Source organism: Taudactylus pleione, unplaced genomic scaffold (assembly GCF_031769625.1).
Source record: "Taudactylus pleione unplaced genomic scaffold, aTauple2 ptg001090l, whole genome shotgun sequence".
NCBI classification, from domain to species: Eukaryota; Metazoa; Chordata; class Amphibia; order Anura; family Myobatrachidae; genus Taudactylus; species Taudactylus pleione.
In genome coordinates, this window is record NW_028285491.1 from 519,684 (window position 1) to 542,505 (window position 22,822).

Below are 22,822 nucleotides of genomic sequence, written 5' to 3' on the forward strand. Positions count from 1 at the left end.
TCTCTCAGCCAGAGACTACTGCACACTGTACTCTGCTACACACAACACTGATCTCTCAGCCAGAGACTACTGCACACTGTACCTTGCTACACACACAACACTGATCTCTCAGCCAGAGACTACTGCACACTGTACTCTGCTACACACAACACTGATCTCTCAGCCAGAGACTACTGCACACTGTACCTTGCTACACACACAACACTGATCTCTCAGCCAGAGACTACTGCACACTGTACTCTGCTACACACAACACTGATCTCTCAGCCAGAGACTACTACACACACAACACTGATCTCTCAGCCAGAGACTACTGCACACTGTACCTTGCTACACACACAACACTGATCTCTCAGCCAGAGACTACTGCACACTGTACTCTGCTACACACAACACTGATCTCTCAGCCAGAGACTACTACACGCACAACACTGATCTCTCAGCCAGAGACTACTGCACACTGTACTCTGCTACACACAACACTGATCTCTCAGCCAGAGACTACTGCACACTGTACCTTGCTACACACACAACACTGATCTCTCAGCCAGAGACTACTGCACACTGTACTCTGCTACACACAACACTGATCTCTCAGCCAGAGACTACTGCACACTGTACCTTGCTACACACACAACACTGATCTCTCAGCCAGAGACTACTGCACACTGTACTCTGCTACACACAACACTGATCTCTCAGCCAGAGACTACTACACACACAACACTGATCTCTCAGCCAGAGACTACTGCACACTGTACCTTGCTACACACACAACACTGTTCTCTCAGCCAGAGACTACAGCACACTGTACCCTGCTACACACAACACTGATCTCTCAGCCAGAGACTACTGCACACTGTACCCTGCTACACACAACACTGATCTCTCAGGCAGAGATTACAGCTCACTGTACCTTGCTACACACACACTGATCTCTCAGCCAGAGACTACAGCACACTGTACTCTGCTACACACACACAACACTGATCTCTCAGCCAGAGACTACTGCACACTGTACCTTGCTACACACACACAACACTGATCTCTCAGCCAGAGACTACTGCACACTGTACTCTGCTACACACAACACTGATCTCTCAGCCAGAGACTACTGCACACTGTACCTTGCTACACACAGAACACTGATCTCTCAGCCAGAGACTACTGCACACTGTACTCTGCTACACACAGAACACTGATCTCTCAGCCAGAGACTACAGCACACTGCTACACACAACACTGTATATACATGAAGGCAATTAGGCCATTCAGTCCAAGATAAGAGCTGCAGTGTCTCATAGCTGTACAACAAACGGGCTCATCTGCTTCATGTGCAGGTGATACATTACATCCATCTGCCATTTAGATTTCGTTGCAAAATTATGTATCGTATGAATGTCAATTACTGTATATTCCATTTTGTAAATGAGACATGGATTTTCATTGAGAAAGTCTGTTAAGTTATAATTAACTCATTATGGTATCATTAGTTAAACAGCAAGTCTCCTAGTTGTGTTTGTGCCGTCCGCTCACCTGAACGCCTGCAGATAGAGGCTTCTCACCTAACCCTGAATTTTCGTCTTTTTAGGTCGGCGCTGCCTTTGACACCAAACATAAGCCGCATTAGCCAGGACTCTCCCTACAGTGTGAAGTCCATCACTCCTGACAACACTGGAAGCTCCTCAGGGTTTGTGGATGCTGAGGGTCCGCGCTCTACCTTTCTCCCTCGCAACCTCCTCGGCATGTTCGATGACGCATGCGAGCAGTGATGGGACCCGGTGCACTATATACTATTCCTTATTGCATCACAGCTGTAACGTCTCCTCCGCCAGGTTCTGGGAGAGAACGTCCCCACATCTGTAGGCGATGCCGTCACGTACTATGATGGGGACGGGCCAGGTGTTTTCTCATAGCTATGAGCTGGTTACATGGATAGAGCTGCCATGGGTTGTGGGTTTTGATTAATTGTTGACGGACTTGTCAAAGTTTCTCAGGGCTTTAATATGTGAAAGGCAAAGTACAGTATGGAAGAAGCTGTGACATTTTTTAAGTTGCAAAAACTCAATTGAAACTTTATTGGTTCTGTTCATTAAAGTGAATTATACTAAATTTTAACTACAACAAAATAATATTTTTACTTCTTAAACGGAAAGCTCTACTCCTACACAAGTCCATCCATACCATAGAAAGCCTTTCTGGTGCATGTTGTGCAATCTAGCACCCGCAGCCCCTAATGGAGGATGATAGCGGGGTGCGCTGAGGTCTCATAGTAACACTAGTTCACTAACTGTTCTTACAAATTCTTTTTCACATCTTCTCAATGTAATTTGGATTAAGCTCTTGTTCAGAAATGTATGAAGTTTGCTGGAGACGCCGTAGTTTTGTGGTGGGGTTTGTAGTGTAAATGATTATAGATTAGTAGAATTTATATTCTGGTGTAATGTGAAACCAGTTCCCCCTTGTGCTAGTTTGTGGTGTGAAACCAGTTCCCCCTTGTGCTAGTTTGTGGTGTGAAACCAGTTCCCCCTTGTGCTAGTTTGTGGTGTGAAACCAGTTCCCCCTTGTGCTAGTTTGTGGTGTGAAACCAGTTCCCCCTTGTGCTAGTTTGTGGTGTGAAACCAGTTCCCCCTTGTGCTAGTTTGTGGTGTGAAACCAGTTCCCCCTTGTGCTAGTTTGTGGTGTGAAACCAGTTCCCCCTTGTGCTAGTTTGTGGTGTGAAACCAGTTCCCCCTTGTGCTAGTTTGTGGTGTGAAACCAGTTCCCCCTTGTGCTAGTTTGTGGTGTTAAACTAGATTCTTCATTTGTCCTTTCCAGGAGTGTAAGGCACCACTTTGTGTTTCCCTTCAGCATTTGTTCTCTTTTCTTGTTAAGTGACACCTACAGGACAGCCGGTAACCCGGCACACGCCATACAGTGACCCGTGGGGCACAGCTTGACGTTTCCATGTAAGATTAATCCATCTATAAATCCACACACTAGACACATTACACCTTTCATAAATAAATTTATTGCATTAGTAATACTGGCCTCGTGCAAAGCCCTGCAAGGTACGCTCCAGTCATCCCAAGGAGATCAGTTTACAGGAGCTGGTGCAGTAAGGGGGAGTAAGGCAACTATCCCTCCCACCCACCCAAAAAAGGGGGATACTCTTCTTTTGTCATCATCCATTCCTGTGTGTCATAAAAGCTGACAAACCTACTGCTGAGTCGGTGATTTCATCGGATTGTGACGGACGGTTGGAGTCACGTTACTGAGTGAGAGACCGTCTCTTACGGAAATGGTTGGCGCTGCACGAGTTTTGATATTTCACTTTGTAAGCCCAGCGTCCTGGCTCGGAATGGTTCCTGATATCCCAGAAGAGGCAGAAACGCGACTGTAGGTTTCTACCCTCCAGTAATACTGAAAATGTTTTCCTGTCTGTGTAATGTATAGGCCTCTGTGCGTTACCTGCGTAGAAGACCACCTTGTGATAGCCCAGAACACCGGCCCCAGCTGAAGTCACGCTGCTTTCTTCCAGCTGCACAAACACAGATTCATACATGGGCACTTTGATGTTACATAGCAGATTAAGACATGTATGTTCACAGAACGCCCCAACGCTGAATCTGAGATCCGTCCCCAGCGGACACTGATGTAAGAGGTCAGAGTTCTGCAGCATTTCATGGTCCATAAGCCATGTTTAAAGTGAAACTTTGTGTAAGTACATAGAATATACACCATCCCTTCTTTCTATAGATACACCCCTACCAGGAGAGAATTCTCAGTGCGATACATATGGGAGACGCCAGCTCCTTGCGTTGGACGATCGTACTCTGATTAATACTGATATGTATAAACGCCCCTCACCCACCATCCCAATGTGCAACACCTGGAAATCTCATATGAGTATGACCTAATAAATTAGCTTGCACGCTTTCCTTTAACATCTAGATTAATACATTTTCTACTTCATGAAATGGGTTTAGTATCGCTGGTTAGATCTGTGCATTCAGCTACATACAACCTTCCACGTCTCCCCCCTGCTGATGCTTCTCCTGTGCTTAGCTGCCATAAACCTACAGTGTACAGCAAGGAGGGCTAATCCCCCCGATGAGCAAAGATTATTCCAAGGGACACGGATAGCTGCTTATCCACATGAGGTCAGAGGTAACACCCCAGTGTAAATACAGGATGCTGATCACCACCAAGACGTGCATAATTTGGTGACTGTTGCACCAAAAGTCAAACTTGCCAGGCCGTAGGCGTTCGGGTAGACGGGAAATGTTGATGATCCCTCCGAGCAGGGCTAGACCATCCATTAGGAGGTAGCAGCGTAGTGAGGACGGATGCCCGGATCCGAGTCCTGCCCAGCGTAGATAAAAGAAGAAAAAGCGGAAGGCAGCTTGCCAGGCAAATGAGCAGAATCGACTTATGTTGCTGTGAGCACCGACGGCACAGAAGATCACGTAACTGGACAGGCCAGAGTATGTCAGGAGAGCCAGGCTCCGCGTGGAGGCGTAGCATAGGAGTGTGCAGTAGATGATGGGAAGAGCACCTGCGGAGAGAGACAGGAAACAGGACATGACACGTCATTAGCCACACACGTTGTTATTCTGCTGCCAGGCTCAATGTCCAGGCTGACCAAGATCACATTGTTCTGTATGGCTGGCGTTGCTGGGGCCTGGTAGTGCAGCTGGTTCGTGACAACACATAAAAGGTGAACAACTGGAACCAGGTAACCACATTTGCTCATTAGGACCCCGCCATTGTCAATAGGATTATCGGGCATCATGGCCAAACTGGGGCCGTACAGTGATATAGGGCCAGTTGTACAATATTCCTGCAGATACTCATTATTAGAACTATCCCTAACAGATCTATTTTCTTCAGCATGGAGTGATGGCCAATGACTCGCTTATCAGTGAGCCTAGGGCAAATACAGGTAGGAGGAGAACAACTCACCCAAAGTGTTCACCAGGCAGATGCCACACATGTCAAGCGTGAGGAGCTTGTGGTAGACCGGTGCTCCACCATGGTGGTTCATGAAGAGATGATACAAAACGCTGCCCAGCTGTGGACTGACACAGGCCAGATAATGCACCATCCCCAGCCAAGGTACGGAGAGCTGGCGCCAAGGGATTTGTAGAGGGAGCAAGACCAGAAAGCCCAAGAGCGGGATCCCTGTAATACAGACAGAAGAGTGAGACCAGCTCTCACCCTGTGATCCATTAGGTAACGTTCTGCTGTAATCCTATAGAACCTCTCAGCCACTAATAAAGCAGGCACTCATGTACCCTCGGCCTCATGGCTGCTGATAATAATTGCACTCCGTCTAGGCTAGAGCCTCGGTGTCCCTTCAACATGATACCTGTAAGCAAACATGTCCTATCAGGCAGGTAATCTGAGCCACAGTCTTATTTACTATCCTGAGGTATCACAGACCAGGAACTGTATCCCTCATACAAAGTGCGTCTATGGCAAGTGATCTCATCCACTCATTAACAAAGGAGATGGGGCTGCATGGCTATACATTAAGTTACATCGTTAATATAAACTTAAAGAGAATCAACAAGCCAATTAAAGTTATATCTATGGGTTTGGTTTAAAAAAAAAACTTTATGAAAGCCTCAAATACCAAAATCCTGCGTCTCCCACCACAATAAAGGAGCCTTTCCAAATGGTCTTCTGCCCTGTGGCTGATGGATATGTCTGCTGGGAAGGACAATCTGGGGATGTATGGGAGCAACCAACAAGAGATTTTGCTCCCAAACACTGGAAAACAGACCAGCTTCTTCTTCCCATCAGACAGATGTATCTATGGGTGTGTACCCAGACTAATGCACATGTCCACTAAGCAACTAATGAACGATAACGTTATGTCTCAATATACAGTGCAGTGGACATTGAGCCCACACTATATATCATTCAGTGCCAGCACACTCCCTCATCCCCAAACCTGCACAACCTGGCGATATCAGCAGGTTCGGGCAATGAGCGACTGTGTCAATGACCAGCGGGAGTGCGCATCGCTGGTCGTTGACTGCATATCCACTGCACGATTAATGAACGATATCGATGATTTATATCGTGTAGTGGATACACGGCTTAAGTCTGGTGCTATATCAGGGATGGGCAATAGGTGGCCCTCCAGACGCTGTGGGATAGCATTAGGTACATGTACGTATACTGGTGATCGCGCACACGATAATGATGTCGTTATAGTGCAATCGCTCGCAAATCGTGCATGTTTTGGACGGAAGCGACCCGCGATGCGCGTGCCCGCGGGTCGCTTCCGACATCGCCCATACATGCAGGTCAACCTGACGATCTAGTCAGGGTCTGCATGTGCGGGGATGAGGGATGTGCCGGGACTGAACGAGTGAACGTTCAGTCTAGGCACATCACTAGCTATACAAATGACAGCACAATTGCAATGTCACAATTGGGCTCTCGTTTGTATATCGCTAAGTGGATACCCCCCATTGGGGGTTGAGCCAGACCTAGGCCAATTTGGCCCCTGGCATAGCCAGCTAATAACTTCTGCCGTAGTTCCGATAGTCACAGGACGGTGCCCCAACTTCTATGTCTGACAGTGGTCTCAACACACACAGCGATCCTGCCAGTAATGCAATGAGGGGTCTGCCGAGTGGGCGCCCTGCGCAATGAGGGGTCTGCCGAGTGGGCGCCCTGCGCAATGAGGGGTCTGCCGAGTGGGCGCCCTGCGCAATGAGGGGTCTGCCGAGTGGGCGCCCTGCGCAATGAGGGGTCTGTCGAGTGGGCGCCCTGCGCAATGAGGGGTCTGCCGAGTGGGCGCCCTGCGCAATGAGGGGTCTGCCGAGTGGGCGCCCTGCGTAATGAGAGATTATGAGCCTGAGTCAGAGTTGTACAATGTCAGTGTCTCTGGACGCAGCAGCGGTAACGTGCTAATGCCGCAGGAGGCACCTGAAGGCATCCACTGCCGGCATTGCAGAGCAGGGTGACGCATCCTAAGACGCAACATCAGATCACCATCAGGCAGTTGTTGGCCATCTGTGCAAGCCTATGCTTACTCCAAGTGCTCAGCCGGGGCCAGGAAATCTGCGTCAGAAGAGTAAAAACAGACACGGTCACCGCTCCCAAACGGCTGCAGCATTCAGCGCATCGCAGCACATACGCACTGCAGTACCGACGCAGTCCACAAAACATTGGTCCTTTGCGACCAGTCAGGGATGGTGTGCTGGTCTGAATCAGTAAATGGGTACAAATAAGCCCCTTACTCTGCGTATCTGAGCCCATTAGCGTGGTGCTGGGAGGAGGTAGCGTTATAACGTGTCGTACACACTTCCCCAGCGAGATAACAATAAATTCCCCTACTACCTCACATTCAAATAACAAGGGGACATACCATTGTAGAGGCTATAAAGGTTCTTTCACATAGGGACCCCATTATTGGAAGTCTAGTGGTCTGTAGTAAGTGGTAGGTGCAAGCTCAGCAGTAACATAAAGACGGACAGACAGACGGACAGTAGGAAGATGTCGTATTTACAGAAGGTGCTCCCTGCACAGGTCATTTCCATGCCTCCAGCTCATCGCCTGTTTGCTGTTCCGAGACTCCGCGCTGCATTTGCCTGCTTAATCTGTAGGCAATCATTTGAACAAGCTACTCGCAGTTACCTAATTTCCTTATGAATATGGACTGCAACAACATCCAGCACGCTGACTGCAGGTGCAACACTCCACCACAATGTCTAGTGTCACGCATACACTCCTCTGCATCAGGCTTTGGGGGATGGGGCTAAAGCAGCTGAATAAGCAATGTCCTCCATCTTCATGGCTAAATCCTCTTTTACAAATTCCTCTTATGGGGAGCGGGGCAGTGACACAGCATCTTGTACCAGATGAATAGCGAACTCGCAGCGCTAGGGAGCGGAGACCAGAACCATGAGGGCAGGTGACAGAGATACACTGCGGTTACATAGTGTCTTGGAAAAGTATTCAGCACCCTAAACAGTCAACAGATTCCAAACGACAAAAATACCAGGCGGTATTTTTATTACGGACCAGTCGTCTCTTAAAGATAAAGTCCCTAACTCACGATTGTTTTTCTGCAGATGGAAAAATCTGTGACTTGTATTAAAAACATTGCTGCATCAGCGGTTAGAATACACAAATCAGCAGCGGGACGGACGGACGAACGCAAAGGTTCGGTGTCGTTGTGGGCAGTGGGGTGGAATTGATGGCATTAGTGAGAGAGGGAAAAGCACAAGAGAGAAGAGGGTCCTGCTTGTTTACAGTCTAAAGGGGAGGGAGTGGGAGAGAGGCAGGGTGGGGAGTGGGAGAGAGGCAGGGTGGGGAGTGGGAGAGAGGCAGGGTGGGGAGTGGGAGAGAGGCAGGGGGGGAGTGGGAGAGAGGCAGGGGGGGGGAGTGAGGCAGGGGGGGGAGAGGGAGTGAGGAAGGGGGGGAGAGGGAGTGAGGCGGGGGGGGGGAGTGAGGCAGGGGGGGGGGGGAGGGAGTGAGGCAGGGGGGGGAGAGGGAGTGAGGCAGGGGGGACACAGAGGGGAGAGACTGTGAGCAAGGGGCAGGGGATTAGCACTTGTGAATGAAAAAAAAAAAATATAAGGACCAAAGTCCTCCTAACCCTAATAACAACACTGGTCATACAGATTCGCTGTAACAATAAGGGGGTCAATCCTATTAGGTGAGAATTGCGAGATGCGATTTTCAGTTCAAATTCGCATAGCGAATTCATTTTGCCATCCAATTAGCAACTCACACTGATCAGACAGACTGAATTCACAACTTTCCACTCGCACCTCCCTGAGGGGAAGAGATGGAAAGGAAAATCTTTAAGGTTAAAATGTGGGGACACTGTGCTGAACCCCTTGGACACCCCCCCCTCCCCTCCCCCAATGACCAATTAGGCAATTGGAAGTTTCTAATTAGCTTAGTCAAATAATTACATGTCATTCTTTGGGGTAAAAAAAAAAAAATTACCTCAAATTACCCCAAATTTAATTACAATAATTTTTCCCCCCATTTTTCAAGGTGCCCTGAAAGTACCCCAAAAACACCCTTTTTCCTACTTTTTTTTTGCATTTTTCGTTTCATTCGTTTGAGATTGATTAAAAAAAAACTAAAAAAAAAAACAAAAAACTTTTTTTTGTTTATTTTCTTGCATTTAAAAAAAAAAAAAAAAGCACAAATCAGCCATTTGACACCATTTTAAAGCCTACAGTAACTTCCTAATGGTCACAAACAGCCACCTATACAGTCCTGCTAACAAAATTATCCATTTTGGGGTTCCAGGATGGTCTCACATTTTCATGCATTTCCCACAAATCTCATTTGGCAGTCAATTCGCACCCCCCCGCTGCGAGTAGTGCGAATAGGCATTTTTAATTGGATTGGAGAATTCTCGGGAGCGCGCTTTGCGGCGAAGTGTGCGAGTTTAAAGAAACAAACTCGCTACTTGCAATTCGCACCTAATTGGATCGAGCCCCCAAGACAAAATCATTTTTACATTGGGTACAAACTATCTGATAAATTGTGTTGATCCGATAAATGCTCCGATCCGACAGAGCAATTATCAGATCAATGTATAGCCGTACGCACAGCAATGTCTGGCTCAGTGTGTACTTCCTTCAGATCGGGAGGTCAAGAGCGAGATAGCAAGTGCAGCAAGTCAGATCCAGACCTGACCATTGCAGGAGCATTTGCAGCCGTTTATCGGGCAATGCTCCTGCACACACTGATCCAATCATCGGCTGATCGGCCCCGAAAATAGGATATAGTCTCCCTGGCTAAAGAAAATAAAATAAAGTTATAGACATATACAAGATAGGAAAACAAAATAACATCCAAGTGCTGGGATATTCCAGTGAGCATTGTTGGATCAATTCTGAGGAAATGGAAGCTGCATCTTATCATTCGGGTACTGCATAGGCAAGGCCGTACCTCATACCTCAGCATCGGGGCAAAAAGGAGACAAGCAAGGGAGCCACAGAGAGACCACTATCACTGTGCAGGAGATACAGAGCTCAGGGGATGAGACTGGGGTGAGGATGCACCAGTCACCTCTATCAGGAGCTCTGCATACACCTGGCCTGTATGGGAGGGGGTCTAGGAAGAGACCACTATCACTGTGCAGGATATATAGAGCTCAGTGGATGAGACTGGGGTGAGGGTGCACCAGTCACCTATATCAGGAGCTCTGTATACACCTGTCCTGTATGGGAGGGGGGCTAGGAAGAGACCACTATCACTGTGCAGGAGATACAGAGCTCAGTGGCTGAGACTGGGGTGAGGGTGCACCAGTCACCTATATCAGGAACTCTGCATACCCCTGGCCTGTATGGGAGGGGGGCTAGGAAGAGACCACTATCACTGTGCAAGAGATACAGAGCTCAGTGACTGGGGTGAGGGTGCACCAGTCACCTATATCAGGAGCTCTGCATACACCTGTCCTGTATGGGAGGGGGGCTAGGAAAGAGACCACTATCACTGTGCAGGAGATACAGAGCTCAGTGGCTGAGACTGGGGTGAGGGTGCACCAGTCACCTATATCAGGAGCTCTGCATACACCTGGCCTGTATGGGAGGGGGGCTAGGAAGAGACCACTATCACTGTGTAGGAGATACAGAGCTCAGTGGATGAGACTGGGGTGAGGGTGCACCAGTCACCTATATCAGGAACTCTGCATACACCTGTCCTGTATGGGAGGGGGCTAGGAAGAGACCACTATCACTGTGTAGGAGATACAGAGCTCAGTGGATGAGACTGGGGTGAGGGTGCACCAGTCACCTATATCAGGAACTCTGCATACACCTGTCCTGTATGGGAGGGGGCTAGGAAGAGACCACTATCACTGTGCAGGAGATACAGAGCTCAGTGGCTGAGACTGGGGTGAGGGTGCACCAGTTACCTATATCAGGAACTCTGCATACACCTGTCCTGTATGGGAGGGGGCTAGGAAGAGACCACTATCACTGTGTAGGAGATACAGAGCTCAGTGGCTGAGGGTACACCAGTCACCTATATCAGGAGCTCTGTATACACCTGTCCTGTATGGAAGGGGGGCTAGGAAGAGACCACTATCACTGTGTAGGAGATACAGAGCTCAGTGGATGAGACTGGGGTGAGTGTGTACCAGTCACCTATATCAGGAGCTCTGCATACACCTGGCCTGTATGGGAGGGGGGCTAGGAAGAGACCACTATCACTGTGCAGGAGATACAGAGCTCTGGCTGAGACTGGGGTGAGGGTGCACCAGTTACCTATATCAGGAGCTCTGCATACACCTGGCCTGTATGGGAGGGGGGCTAGGAAGAGACCACTATCACTGTGCAGGAGATATAGAGCTCAGTGGATGAGACTGGGGTGAGGGTGCACTAGTCACCTATATCAAGAGCTCTGTATACACCTGTCCTGTATGGGAGGGGGCTAGGAAGAGACCACTATCACTGTGCAGGAGATACAGAGCTCAGTGGCTGAGACTGGGGTGAGGGTGTACCAGTCACCTATATCAGGAGCTCTGCATACACCTGTCCTGTATGGGAGGGGGGCTAGGAAGAGACCACTATCACTGTGCAGGAGATACAGAGATCAGTGGGTGAGGGTGCACGTCACCTATATCAGGAGCTCTGCATACACCTGTCCTGTATGGGAGGGGGGCTAGGAAGAGACCACTAACAGTGCAGGAGATACAGAGCTCAGTGGCTGAGACTGGGGTGAGGGTGCACCAGTCACCTAGAGTGCCTTGCAAAAGTATTCCCCCCCCCCCCCACACACTTCAAATTTTTCATATTTTGTTGCCTCACAACCTGGAAAATGGATTGTTTGAAGGTGTGCATCATTTCATTCACAGAACATGCCTACAACTGTGACGTTTTTTTATATTGTGAATCAAACAACATTTAGGACAACATAGCAGAACTTGAGCGTGCATAACTATTCACCACCCTAAAGTCAGTACTTTGTCGAGCCACCTTTTGCAGCAATTACAGCTGCAAGTCGCTTTGGATAAGTCTCTATGAGCTTGCCACATCTTGCCCCGGGGATTTTGCCCATTCCTCAAGGCAAAACAGCTCCAGTGCCTTCATGTTGGATAGTTTCCGCTTGTGAACAGCAATCTTCCAGTCTAACCACAGATTCTCAACTGGGCTTTGACTAGGCCATTCCAACACATTTAAAGGTTTCCCCTTAAACCACTCGAGTGTTGCTTTAGCAGTATGCTTCGGGTCATTGTCCTGCTAGAAGGTGAACCTCCGTCCTAGTCTCAAATCACAGGCAGACTGAAACAGGTTTTGCTGAAGAATATCCCTGTATTTAGCACCATCCATCTTTCTCTTGACTCGAATCAGTTTCCCAGTCCCTGCTGCTGAAAAACATCCCCACAGCATGATGCTGCCACCACCACGTTTCACTGTGGGGATGGTGTTCTTGGGGTGATGGGATGTGTTGGGTTTGACCCAGACATAGCGTTTTCCTTGGTGGACAAAATGTTCAATTTTAGTCTCATCTGACCAGAGCACCTTCCTCCATACATTTGGAGAGTCACCCACATGCCTTTTAGCAAACTCAAATCATGTCTTATTTTTATCAGCCTACTCTTCCATAAAGCCCAGCTCTATGGAGTGTACGGCTTATTGTGGTCACATGCACAGATACACAAGTCTCTGCTGTGGAACTCTGCAGCTCCTTCAGGGTTACCTTTGGTCTCTGTGCTGCCTCTCTGATTAATGCCCTCCGTGCCCAGTCTGTGCATTTTGGTGGGCAGCCCTCTCTTGGCAGGTTTGTTGTGGTACCATGTTCTTTCCATTTGATGATTATGGATTTGATGGTGCTCTGGGGGATCATCAAAGATTTGTGTATTTTTTTATAACCCAACCCAGAATTGTACTTCTCAACAACTTTGTCCCAGACTTGTTTGGAGAGCTCCTTGGTCCTCATGGTGTGATGCCTCTTGCTTAGTGGTGTTGCAGCCTCTGGGGCCTCTCAGAAAGAGGTGTGTTTATACTGACAGATCATGCGACACTTAAATGTCACACAGGTGGACGTCATTTCACTAATTATGTGACTTCTGAAGGAAATTGGTTGCACCAGAACTTTTGAGGTGCTTCATACCAAAGGGGGTGATTACATATGCACATGCCAATTTTCTTAATTTTATTTATAAAGATTCTTATATATATATATATAATTTTGTGATAGGATCACTGGTAAAGTGGTCTGTAGCAGGTACATTTGTCCCAGATTCCTGTCTTATGTGTTCTAAGCCCCCAGGAGAAAGTCTGCAGTGTAGCAGGCTTCAGTCTCGGCTTTTTGAAAAGCCGGTTTGGGACCTGGGGGTTGTGGGTGAGAGGAGAGGGAGGGTTCCACCCATGGCCACTCCAGGTTTTGGTTCTCACAGCCTGGTAACAGGCTTGTTAGGGTTCCCACCTGAGAGTGGCCAATATAAGCCTAGTGTGTTTAGGGCTGAGTGTCTCACCTGGGAGAGCAGACAGGGAGTTTGCTCAGAGACACTGGGAAAACCTATCCTGTGAGTGTTGTGCTGTGCCTTTGTTGCTGGTGAGGGCTTTAGGCCTTGCCAGGGTCTGGTAGTGAGGGAACCACCTGTGAACTTAGTACCCCGACAGGGCTAGGATTTGTTTATGTTTTTTTAATGTTATTTCTGTTCTGACATTGTACAATAAAGACTGGCGCCGACCAGCTTGTACTCGAATCCAGTCTGGCGTACTGTTTCCCGGCTGCCGTGTGTGTAAAGAAGGAGTCCCCTACCCAGGAGAGGGACCTCCTAATCTGACTGTGTCACATATATATATATACATACACACACACACATATATATATATATATATATATACACACACACATACATATATATATATATATATACATACATACACACACACACATATATATATATATACACACACACACACACACACATATATATATATATACATACACACACACACACACATATATATATATATATATATATATATACACACTTGCTTTGTAGGTCGGCACTCCAAATGCTGTAAACAGCTGCGTCAGGTGCCCTCCTTGAATGTGACACCGCATCCAGGGCCACAATGTAACAAATTACGAATAGATGAGTTCTTACAAGTCGTCTGAGTGCCGCCTTTATTCGTTATATATATATATATATATTTTTCTTATTTCATTTCACCAAATTAGACTATTTTGTGCAGATCCATCACAAAATTCAGATTTAAAAAATAAAATTACAGGTTGTAATGCAACAAAAAAAGGCAATAGGCCAAGGGGGTGAATACTTTTGCAGAGCACTGTATATCAGCTCTCATACACCTAGCCTGTATGGGAGGGGGGCTAGGAAGAGGCCATTACTGAAGAAAATCCACATCAGAGCACATCTGGAGTTTGCCAAAACTCATCAGAGTGCTCCAGCTAAGGCTTTGTGGCCAGAGATGACAAAAAATTTGCATTTTAGCTCAAATTAATAATGCAATGTGTGGTGCAAGCCTAACACTGTCCATTTTTCAGACACCATCCAAACAGTGAGGTATGTTGTGTCAGCATCATGTTATGGGGATGTTTTACCTTAACGGGGGACTGGACATCATTGGAGTCAAAGTCCCGCTTTCAATCTAATTGAGAATTTATGGCTCTATACAAAACTTGCAAGAGTTATCCAACTAAACTGGAGTAAATCTACAAAGAAGAATGGACAAAAATCACCCCCATAAAAGTGTGCAAACTGGATAGAGACTTGCTCCAGCAGACTTAAAGCTGTTTTTTGCAGCAAAGTGTGGTTCTACTAAGTACTAGTTCATTTTTAATCAGTTTTACATCTACAGGCAGCTAATGAATTAGGGGGTCATGCCTATTAGGTGCGAGATACGAGTAGCGATTTTCACTTCAAATTCGCATAGCGAATTCATTTTGCTATCCAATTAGCAACTCGCACTGATCAGTCAGACTGAATTCGCAACTTTCCACTCGCACCTCCCTGAGGGTGAGAGATGGAAAGGAAAATCTTTATTTTAAGGTTAAAATGTGGGGACACTGCTGAACCCCTTGGACAGCTCCCCTAATGCCCAAATAGCCATTTGGAAGTTTCTAATTAGCTTAATTAGTCCAATAATTACGTCATTTTTTGAGGTAAAAACAAAAATGCCCTCAAATTACCCCAAAATCAACTTTTTCGTTAGTTTAGGCACCCCAAATTTAATTACAATAAGTTTTTAGTTGAAAAAATAGTTTCTTTTTTTTCCCATTTTTCAAGACGCCCACAAAGTACCCCAAAAATCACCCTTTTTCCTAGTTTTTTTGCATTTTTCATTTAGTTTCAGAGTAAACGAAAAAAGTGTGTTTATCATTTTCTTGCATTTAAAAAAAAAAAAAAAAGCACAAATCAGCCATTTGACACCATTTCAAAACCTACAGTAGCTTCCTAATGGCAACAAACAGCCGTCTATACGGTCCTACTAAAGAAATCCATTTTGGGGGGGTCCAGGATGGTCTCCCCACATTTTCATGCATTTCTCACAAATCTCATTTGGCAGTTAACTCGCACCCCTCTGCTGCGAGTAGTGTGAATAGGCATTTTTAATTGGATTGGAGAATTCTCAGAAGCACGCTTCGCGGCGAAGTGTGCGATTTTAAAGAAACAAAACTCGTTACTTGCAATTCGCACCCAATTGGATCGAGCTCTAAGAGTTAGAAAATTTTAAGTAAGAGGTGACTGGTTCGCAATAAAAATACTGTCTGTAACAATCTGTGTGTCATTTATAATGCCGACAAATCTGTTGACTTTTCAGGGAGTTGAATACTTTTGCAAGTTGCTGTAGAGAGCAGCTGCTAAAAGTTACTTGTGAAAGAATAGCGATTAGCCTTACCAAGATATACCTGGGACGGAAAGACGTAAACCAAGCAGATCACTGTCTGCGATAGGACATGCGAACACTAGATATCCCAAGCGAAAGATACAAGAACACACTGCAAGCTGCTATATAGGAAGCCTATAAATAAACCATAATATTTATTTCTGGCACTAATAGAATGATTAATAAATTAATATAACCGTACAATATGAAAATAGTTATTTCATGGGTGACACTTTATATTATGCAGTTTTACGCTTTGACGTAGTGTTATAGGGATTATTTTATTATGACGTTTAACGTGCAAAAATATATCCAAATTTTGTTTAGCTTTAGAGAGTGGCATAAATCAGCATTTGTTGTGGTTTTTACTTCTATGGATCCTTCGGGTTTGTGGTTCATGGAGACAGCTCGCATTTTTCTGCACATTTTTAGAAGGATCTAGTGACGACCTTAAAAGTTGCACAACAGTTCTAGTCATCGCACAGCATAATACCCACGTAAGTAAAGATTAGAACAATTCTCACATCTGTAGTGTAGGTGCTGAGTAAGCAGTCCTAACCCAATCCCAGGCACTCTGCAGCTAGCGTAGAACCAGTATAGATGACAGTAAGCAGGGGCTCGGGTTACTGGTGTCAGGGAGCTGCTCATGCGGCAGATCAGCATATATGGCTACAAAGGCCACGGATGTGCCTTTCACATGGTTTCTCTTACTGGACTCAGAATAGTCATCTACAAGAGCTCTATTCATATGGTCCCGCAATATTTAATCTCCGTCCCTGGGCAATGTCATCCTAGAGGTCCCAGGCTCCTGGAATTCAGGTCACTACTAAAGAGATTAGGATTTACAGCTCCTTATTTGACCATTTCTCATACTCACCTCAAAGCTTTTAAAGACTTTAAACTCTTATCTTAACCCTTAGCTGGCAAAGTAGAAAAATTATTTCACATACGTGAAGGGCTTATAGGCATCAGTGCAAATTCTTGGTCACCAAAAACAATTCCCTAATCTTTGAAGTAATTTAATGGAACTACCAGTATTACATATATAATAAAAAGTTATGAACTTGGCATAAGGAATAAAGAAAGTCCAAACCTGCAATGAACAAGGGGTGTCCTTCTTTTACATCTACTAGAATAAGTGTTGAAACAGACTGCAATGTCCACTAGCGAACACTCCCGTGGTGATGACTGAGGCAGGTCTCCAGTTTACTCACATGTGCACCAGGCACCTGCTCTCTAAATGGGCCCTGGTGGTTTTGTGTTCTTTAAATACAGAAATGAGATGGCAAGCTCCAATGGGGCAGGGACTGATGTGCCTCAATGAGTGGCTGGCGCAGTGGAGTATGCTAGAACTATACACAAGAGAAATAAGGATTCATTTAAAAATCTATAATGCCCACAAGCAACTCTAGGAAATATGTGCAACAATCACATGTAGGATTTCACCTGAAAGGCAGCAGCATATTAATAATTATAACTCGCATACCCAGTGCCCTTATACTGTATGCAGGCAGACAATAATTGAGGTAACCATACATGGTCTAATGAGGCTTAACTGCCACAGAGGCGTGATCTCTGACAGATTGGCCCATACATGGTGCATGACGCCAAGTCTGAAAAAGTTATCCTTCAGCCCCAGAATTCCATTACTAGAACAGGGGGAGGATTACGTACATGGTCAGCTGAAGTCATTAGCCGACCTGATGGACAGATGATAGACCTTAAGTGGACTTGACTGCCTAATGCTGGTCATACACTATACAAGTATCTGTCTATCACTAATGCTGGGCATACACTATACAATTATATGAGATATCTGTCCAATCTGGCTGGTTGGAATGAAAACCTGGTAATGTATGGGAGCCAATGACAGTCGATCATATGGTTTTAAACGCTGGAAAACGGACAAAAAAACAATTGTTCAAATTGGTTAAATTTCGGCATTTTAACCAATGTCTTAACGACCATGTTGTCTATTTTCCAGTGTTTTCTTGAGCAAATGGTCAACTGTCATTTGCTCCCATACAGGTTTTCATTCCAACCAGCCAGATTGGACAGATAATTGTATAGTGTATGCTCAGCATTACTTATAGGACCATACATGCCACAATTTGTAGTCAATTAGGTCTAATTGGTCTTCAAAGTCACAATGTGTATGGCAGTGGTTCCACACTTGACCCTGAAGACACTGTTAACAGTCCAGGTTTTAAAGGCTATACATGATTGAAAACAAATGGTTAAGTCAAATTGACTGAGTTACAAATTAAATCACCTGTGCTCAAGCATGGACATCCAAGATAACTGGACTGTTAAGATGCCTCGAGAATCATGGGCCGTATTAAATTAGTTTCGCACCCACGATACTTTTTTTGCCAACTTCATGTATTTTAGCCGCGGAAACTTATCGTGCACGCTCCCGCTATTCGCCGTATTCAATTCCAAAGGACGTGAAAAACACGTCCCGGTGAAACTAACAGGCAAAGTGTTGGCAGAATTGGGGAATTCAGCCTGACGCCCCCCTTAAGATGCACTAACATTGGGGATCAATGTAAATGTCCCCGAGTAGCCCTACTGAAGCTATTTGGGGTACTTAAGTGCTGTCAACTGCTCCAAAATAGCGGCTTTGCACAAGTGGTGAAGAACAGCATTAAGCAGTTTTTTTGGGTGAAAATAAGTAGTCCTGTCAAATTTGGGGTACTTGAAAATGGGAGCAAGCATAGTTAAAAATCGCTACAAAAAAAACGCACCTTCAGCAAACACATGCAATAAAAAAAACAAAAAAAAAAAAACACGCCCCCATACTATCAGACCCCATAAAAAAGTCTATTTCGCTAGGTTTTGCGTTTGGACCCCTACTTTGTACTTTTTCACCCCCATTTTCAAAGTGCTTTTTTGGGGGTGTTTTTTTTTGGGGGGGGGTGTTTTTTTGACGCAGTTATCCTTTGGGGGTCTGTCCAAAGGGTGCAGAGTGGTTTCCGCATCCCAAAACCGCAATTCTGCACTTTTTTCCGACGGCTATTCAGAGGCAAAGCTTTTTTTGCCAGGTACATTGTATTGATTTTCTGCACCGGCGAAAAGTCGCAAGAATTGAATACAGCGGAAACTTTCCACATGGCGAATGGATGTCACTCGCTATACTTTACAGCAGATTCTGACTTTTCACCCAGAAGTGAATACGGCCCCAATTTGGGAACCACTGCTGCATTGGCAACTAAAGAAAAAGTATTTTTATTTAGTCATCCAACTGAAACTGAACATACTAATGCAGTTTTCATCAATTATGATCCATTGGTGTATTACAGAAAATAACTTCAAACTGCATATAAGCTAGCCTCTATAATTCTATTTTGGAACAAGTGTGTTCAAGAAAACTAAATCTAATGTTTAAAACTTTTAAAACTAGTTTAGATACAATGTACCTCTGCTTATTACATAGTTGAACATGTATAGATCTGTGAATGAAATGTATGAACATTTAGGGGGGGGGGGAATTCAATTGTTTTATCGCACCACATCTCCTGTCTAAAGTGATGGGAGATCGGGGTGCGATATTAATTTCTTTTTGGGCGCCCATGCATATCGCACCCATATAGATTGGGGTTTAGCTGCCTAAACCAGTCTAAAGTCCTGCTTTGGGCGGCCAAACTCCCGCTTGTGCATCCAAAGTGCACACTTATCACAAACCTTTGCTTGCCTGCTGGAGGGTTGCGAGCAGGAATGTGTGCTCCACGACTGTATTCGCCCGAACAGAGCAACAATTGAAATGCTCCATCATGGGCAAAAATAATTGAATTACCCCTTCAAATATTGATTCTCTTCAGTAGGTTTTATCTTTTAAATAGCAAAAACATTTAAGTTGGTCTAAGCACCAGGACAAAGGAGCTGATTAGTAAAAGTTTGAACATGTGCATAGACCTAGATATACGGATATGAAATTGTATCCTTAAATACGGAATTACTTTAAATATTTCAGTTCTGCCAATACAGATATTAAATTAATTTAAGGATTATTTTGATTAAAGCATTAATGTAATTTCTAAATAAACATGACCTATCCAGGCCAAGCTGCCTTAGACAATTTCAGAGGTCGCTTTCAACAATTCACAAATACAAATGTAAAAGTGCCTCTAATTCTATACACAAACTTATAAAAGGTCAGGACTCTTTCACAACAATATAAAGAGTGATAGGACTGTGATTGGGAAGGTGCAGATGAGGGGAGGGGGAATTTTCCCCTATGCACATCAAAAGCTTGTGTCAAGCTGGCAACACACACAGCAATATGGCAGTAACATCAGCATTTTCTGAAGTTTTGTATAGGTGGAACGAACGCCCAAAAAGATTTGTGCTACAGTTGCATTTACACAAAATTACCAGTAACTTACACATCTACAGACAAATCACAACAATACTGCATGTGAACAGAAGTTATCCAAAATGCCTCCACCAATAGGTGAAACATAAGTTTAAGAGATGGCAGTATTACAGTTACAAGGTTTGCTTGTCCTAATCACTCACATGCAGGGACTTTGAGGGGTTTCCTTCGTTGTGGAGTAGCTGCATAGAATACCAAGAAAATATAAATGTATTTTGTGAAAAGATCAAAAATTCTGCTAAGAACAAAACAATAATCGGGAGAGTGTGATAACTTATTACACTTGTGCCCTTACCACTGTCTCTGGTTCAATATATTCCCATTTATTGCTGACAACGCTGTCAGTGTCCGGACAGCGCGATCACTGGCAATTAGGGTTGCAGTGTATTCAGAGGAGGATAGTGCCCACCTCACCTCACTGTGCTATCATGGGAGAAACTTAATTGTAGTCCCCACTAGACACCACTAACTCACTGGCTGTACAAGTAGATAAAAGGATTTAAGAACAAAGAAGCGCTTTAATACGAGGATGGACAGCCTATGAAGTACTAATGAATAATACACCTGTAAAAAAATTACAATGGTTTTTTTTTAAAGGTATTCACATATAGATAACAGTACTAGCGACAAGCCGGGAAAATAAAAATAGCCTTAAGCCGGTGAGTGGTAAGGCGATAAATCTATTAAGAGAGCAACAGCTTACATATTACGGGGAGCGCATTATTCAAACTCACTGCAAAGGTCACATTTCTGGGAACATTCGTCTCAAAGGACAAAAAAGCATATGGACTATCCAGGTATTTTAGCAGCATAAACGTGTAATTATTAAAATTTCGGTTCCTTAGCCCACTGTCGCTGGTTAGGTTTATTGCTGACAAGGCTTGCAGTGTCCACAGGGTTATGTTGTCGATAGAACAGAAAATGTGTAAAATCGTGCTGGTGTTACACTACAGATGCACGGTCTTTTACTTGGCAATCTCAGGGATGAATTTAGGAGCTAAACTGTCCTTAAATGAAAAAGATGAAAAACAATGGAGATGATGAAAGAAGTATGGCTACACACCTTCACCCTCTACTATGCACAGTTTACATAGCTGTAGGTGAAATACAATATGGATAAGAGAAAAGGAATTCACAACAGTTAGAATGCAGGACAGAACTAGTCTCACTAGTTCTCATTCTTAGCCTTACTAATAGGGACAACCATCTAGCTCGGCTACTCGAAAGACAGGTTTGCCAACAACTGTAATCCACACCTGTCCTAACCAACACATGGGGGGGATTCAATTAATAACAATAGGCCTTCGGAAATAACCGCACTGACTGCGCACATTACCATAATTTCCCATGGAAAATCTTCACTAGCCATCCAGCGCACCTCTATGGCGTGCAATGAAGAATCAGCAAAGACACTGGTCACTTCATGATCTGTCTTCCGACCATTCTGTGGTCATCACAAGAAACTGAATTCTCCCCTATGGGCCGGTTACACAATGTGTCATATGATGGTCTAATACAGCAGTATAATTGCTTCAGAGAAGCTCGTACCTGCCCAGAAACACTGCTGCTGTAGTCAACCTACCAATATCCAAAAAAGTAACCTACAGTGCACCAATGCTTCTCATATTCACATGCCAACCACAGAACCGGCAGTCGGGAACCCCAGCGCCCAGCAAAATGACGCTCTGCCAGACCTTCTGTGAGCCTCACCATGTGTGTAGATGTTGCCCAGCTCATTATGCAGGTAGAAGAGGCTCCGCAAACACTCTGCTCCACTGGCCACAGGTCGGTACCCGGTCAGAACAAACTTATTAAACTGGAGATGTGGGGGGGAGCTGGCCCAGTCCAGCAGCCGTGGGCCACTCAGAAACGCCATGTGTCCCCGGAGGAATCGGCCCGTCCCGGACACTGAATGATATCTTCGGCGACAGATAAGACCGGCTTATCAGAGGAGAATTACGTCAGCAGCTTTCGCTCCACCGGGAAACGTGCTCCGGACCGGGATGTGACATCACAGCGTGCAATCACAGGAAAGGACTTCATTCACTAGCCGTATTCACATCTTCTAATGACCTGCACACCCCGAAACATGGCGACACATAGGAAACGCCAGACCCGGCACGCAATTCCTCCTCATCCATAGCGGCATCAATTTGGGAAGGACGTAATCCGCCGTCATCTGGACCAAGGTGGTGGACACGACGCCACAGCCAAAGCTAGTGCCCGTAAGTCACCAAGGATCCATCACCTTCTGCCCCTTACCCCACAATGGGGCAACAGAGCTCAGTCCTACCTAGCTGTGCACATCTGCCCCTGGCAGGGACCCCCCTCAGTGTCTGGCACATGGAGCTGTCTGCTCTCCCCCGTCAGCTCTCCTCCGGTCAGGCCGGGATCCTGCTGTCATCTATCCCCGGCCCTGCGGCGTCTGCACGATGTCCTCTGTCTCTCCAGCGCCGGACCTGCTTTATAGCCGGGGGAGGGCAAGGCGGATTACCGGACACGTACCGGGCCCCGCCCCCCTCTCCTCGGTCACCGCCTCATCCCCTCCCCGTCACCCGCTCCTCACACTCGGCGACCCTCTCCCGCCTCAGCCGCCTTCCCGCCCACAGCGCGA

At 45.7% G+C, this 22,822-nt stretch overlaps 2 protein-coding genes across 4 annotated transcripts in view; one reads left to right on the forward strand and one right to left on the reverse strand.

The window, feature by feature from the left end:
• PKMYT1 (protein kinase, membrane associated tyrosine/threonine 1) overlaps positions 1-4,052 on the forward strand; it is a 36,173-nt gene extending 32,121 nt beyond the window's left edge. Inside the window, exon 8 of one of the 2 annotated variants that reach the window (XM_088461724.1) lies at positions 1,592-4,052. In XM_088461724.1, the coding sequence (XP_088317850.1) occupies positions 1,592-1,772 (181 nt within the window). In that variant the 3' untranslated portion in view covers positions 1,773-4,052. The remainder of the gene's footprint in view (positions 1-1,591) is intronic. The other variant, XM_088461723.1, reaches the window with a different exon arrangement.
• Positions 2,946-22,822, reverse strand: PAQR4 (progestin and adipoQ receptor family member 4). 2 transcript variants are annotated; one of them, XM_088461726.1, is made up of 3 exons: positions 7,508-7,923; positions 4,945-5,163; positions 2,946-4,537 (listed from the first exon to the last, which is right to left on the reverse strand). In XM_088461726.1, exons 1-3 carry the CDS (start codon positions 7,536-7,538, stop codon positions 4,104-4,106), a joined length of 684 nt encoding a protein of 227 aa, XP_088317852.1. In that variant the 5' UTR covers positions 7,539-7,923; the 3' UTR covers positions 2,946-4,103. The 2 variants fall into 2 exon arrangements, with proteins under 2 accessions (XP_088317852.1, XP_088317851.1); XM_088461725.1 differs by lacking the exon at positions 7,508-7,923 and adding an exon at positions 21,919-22,822 and having other exon boundaries at positions 2,949-4,537.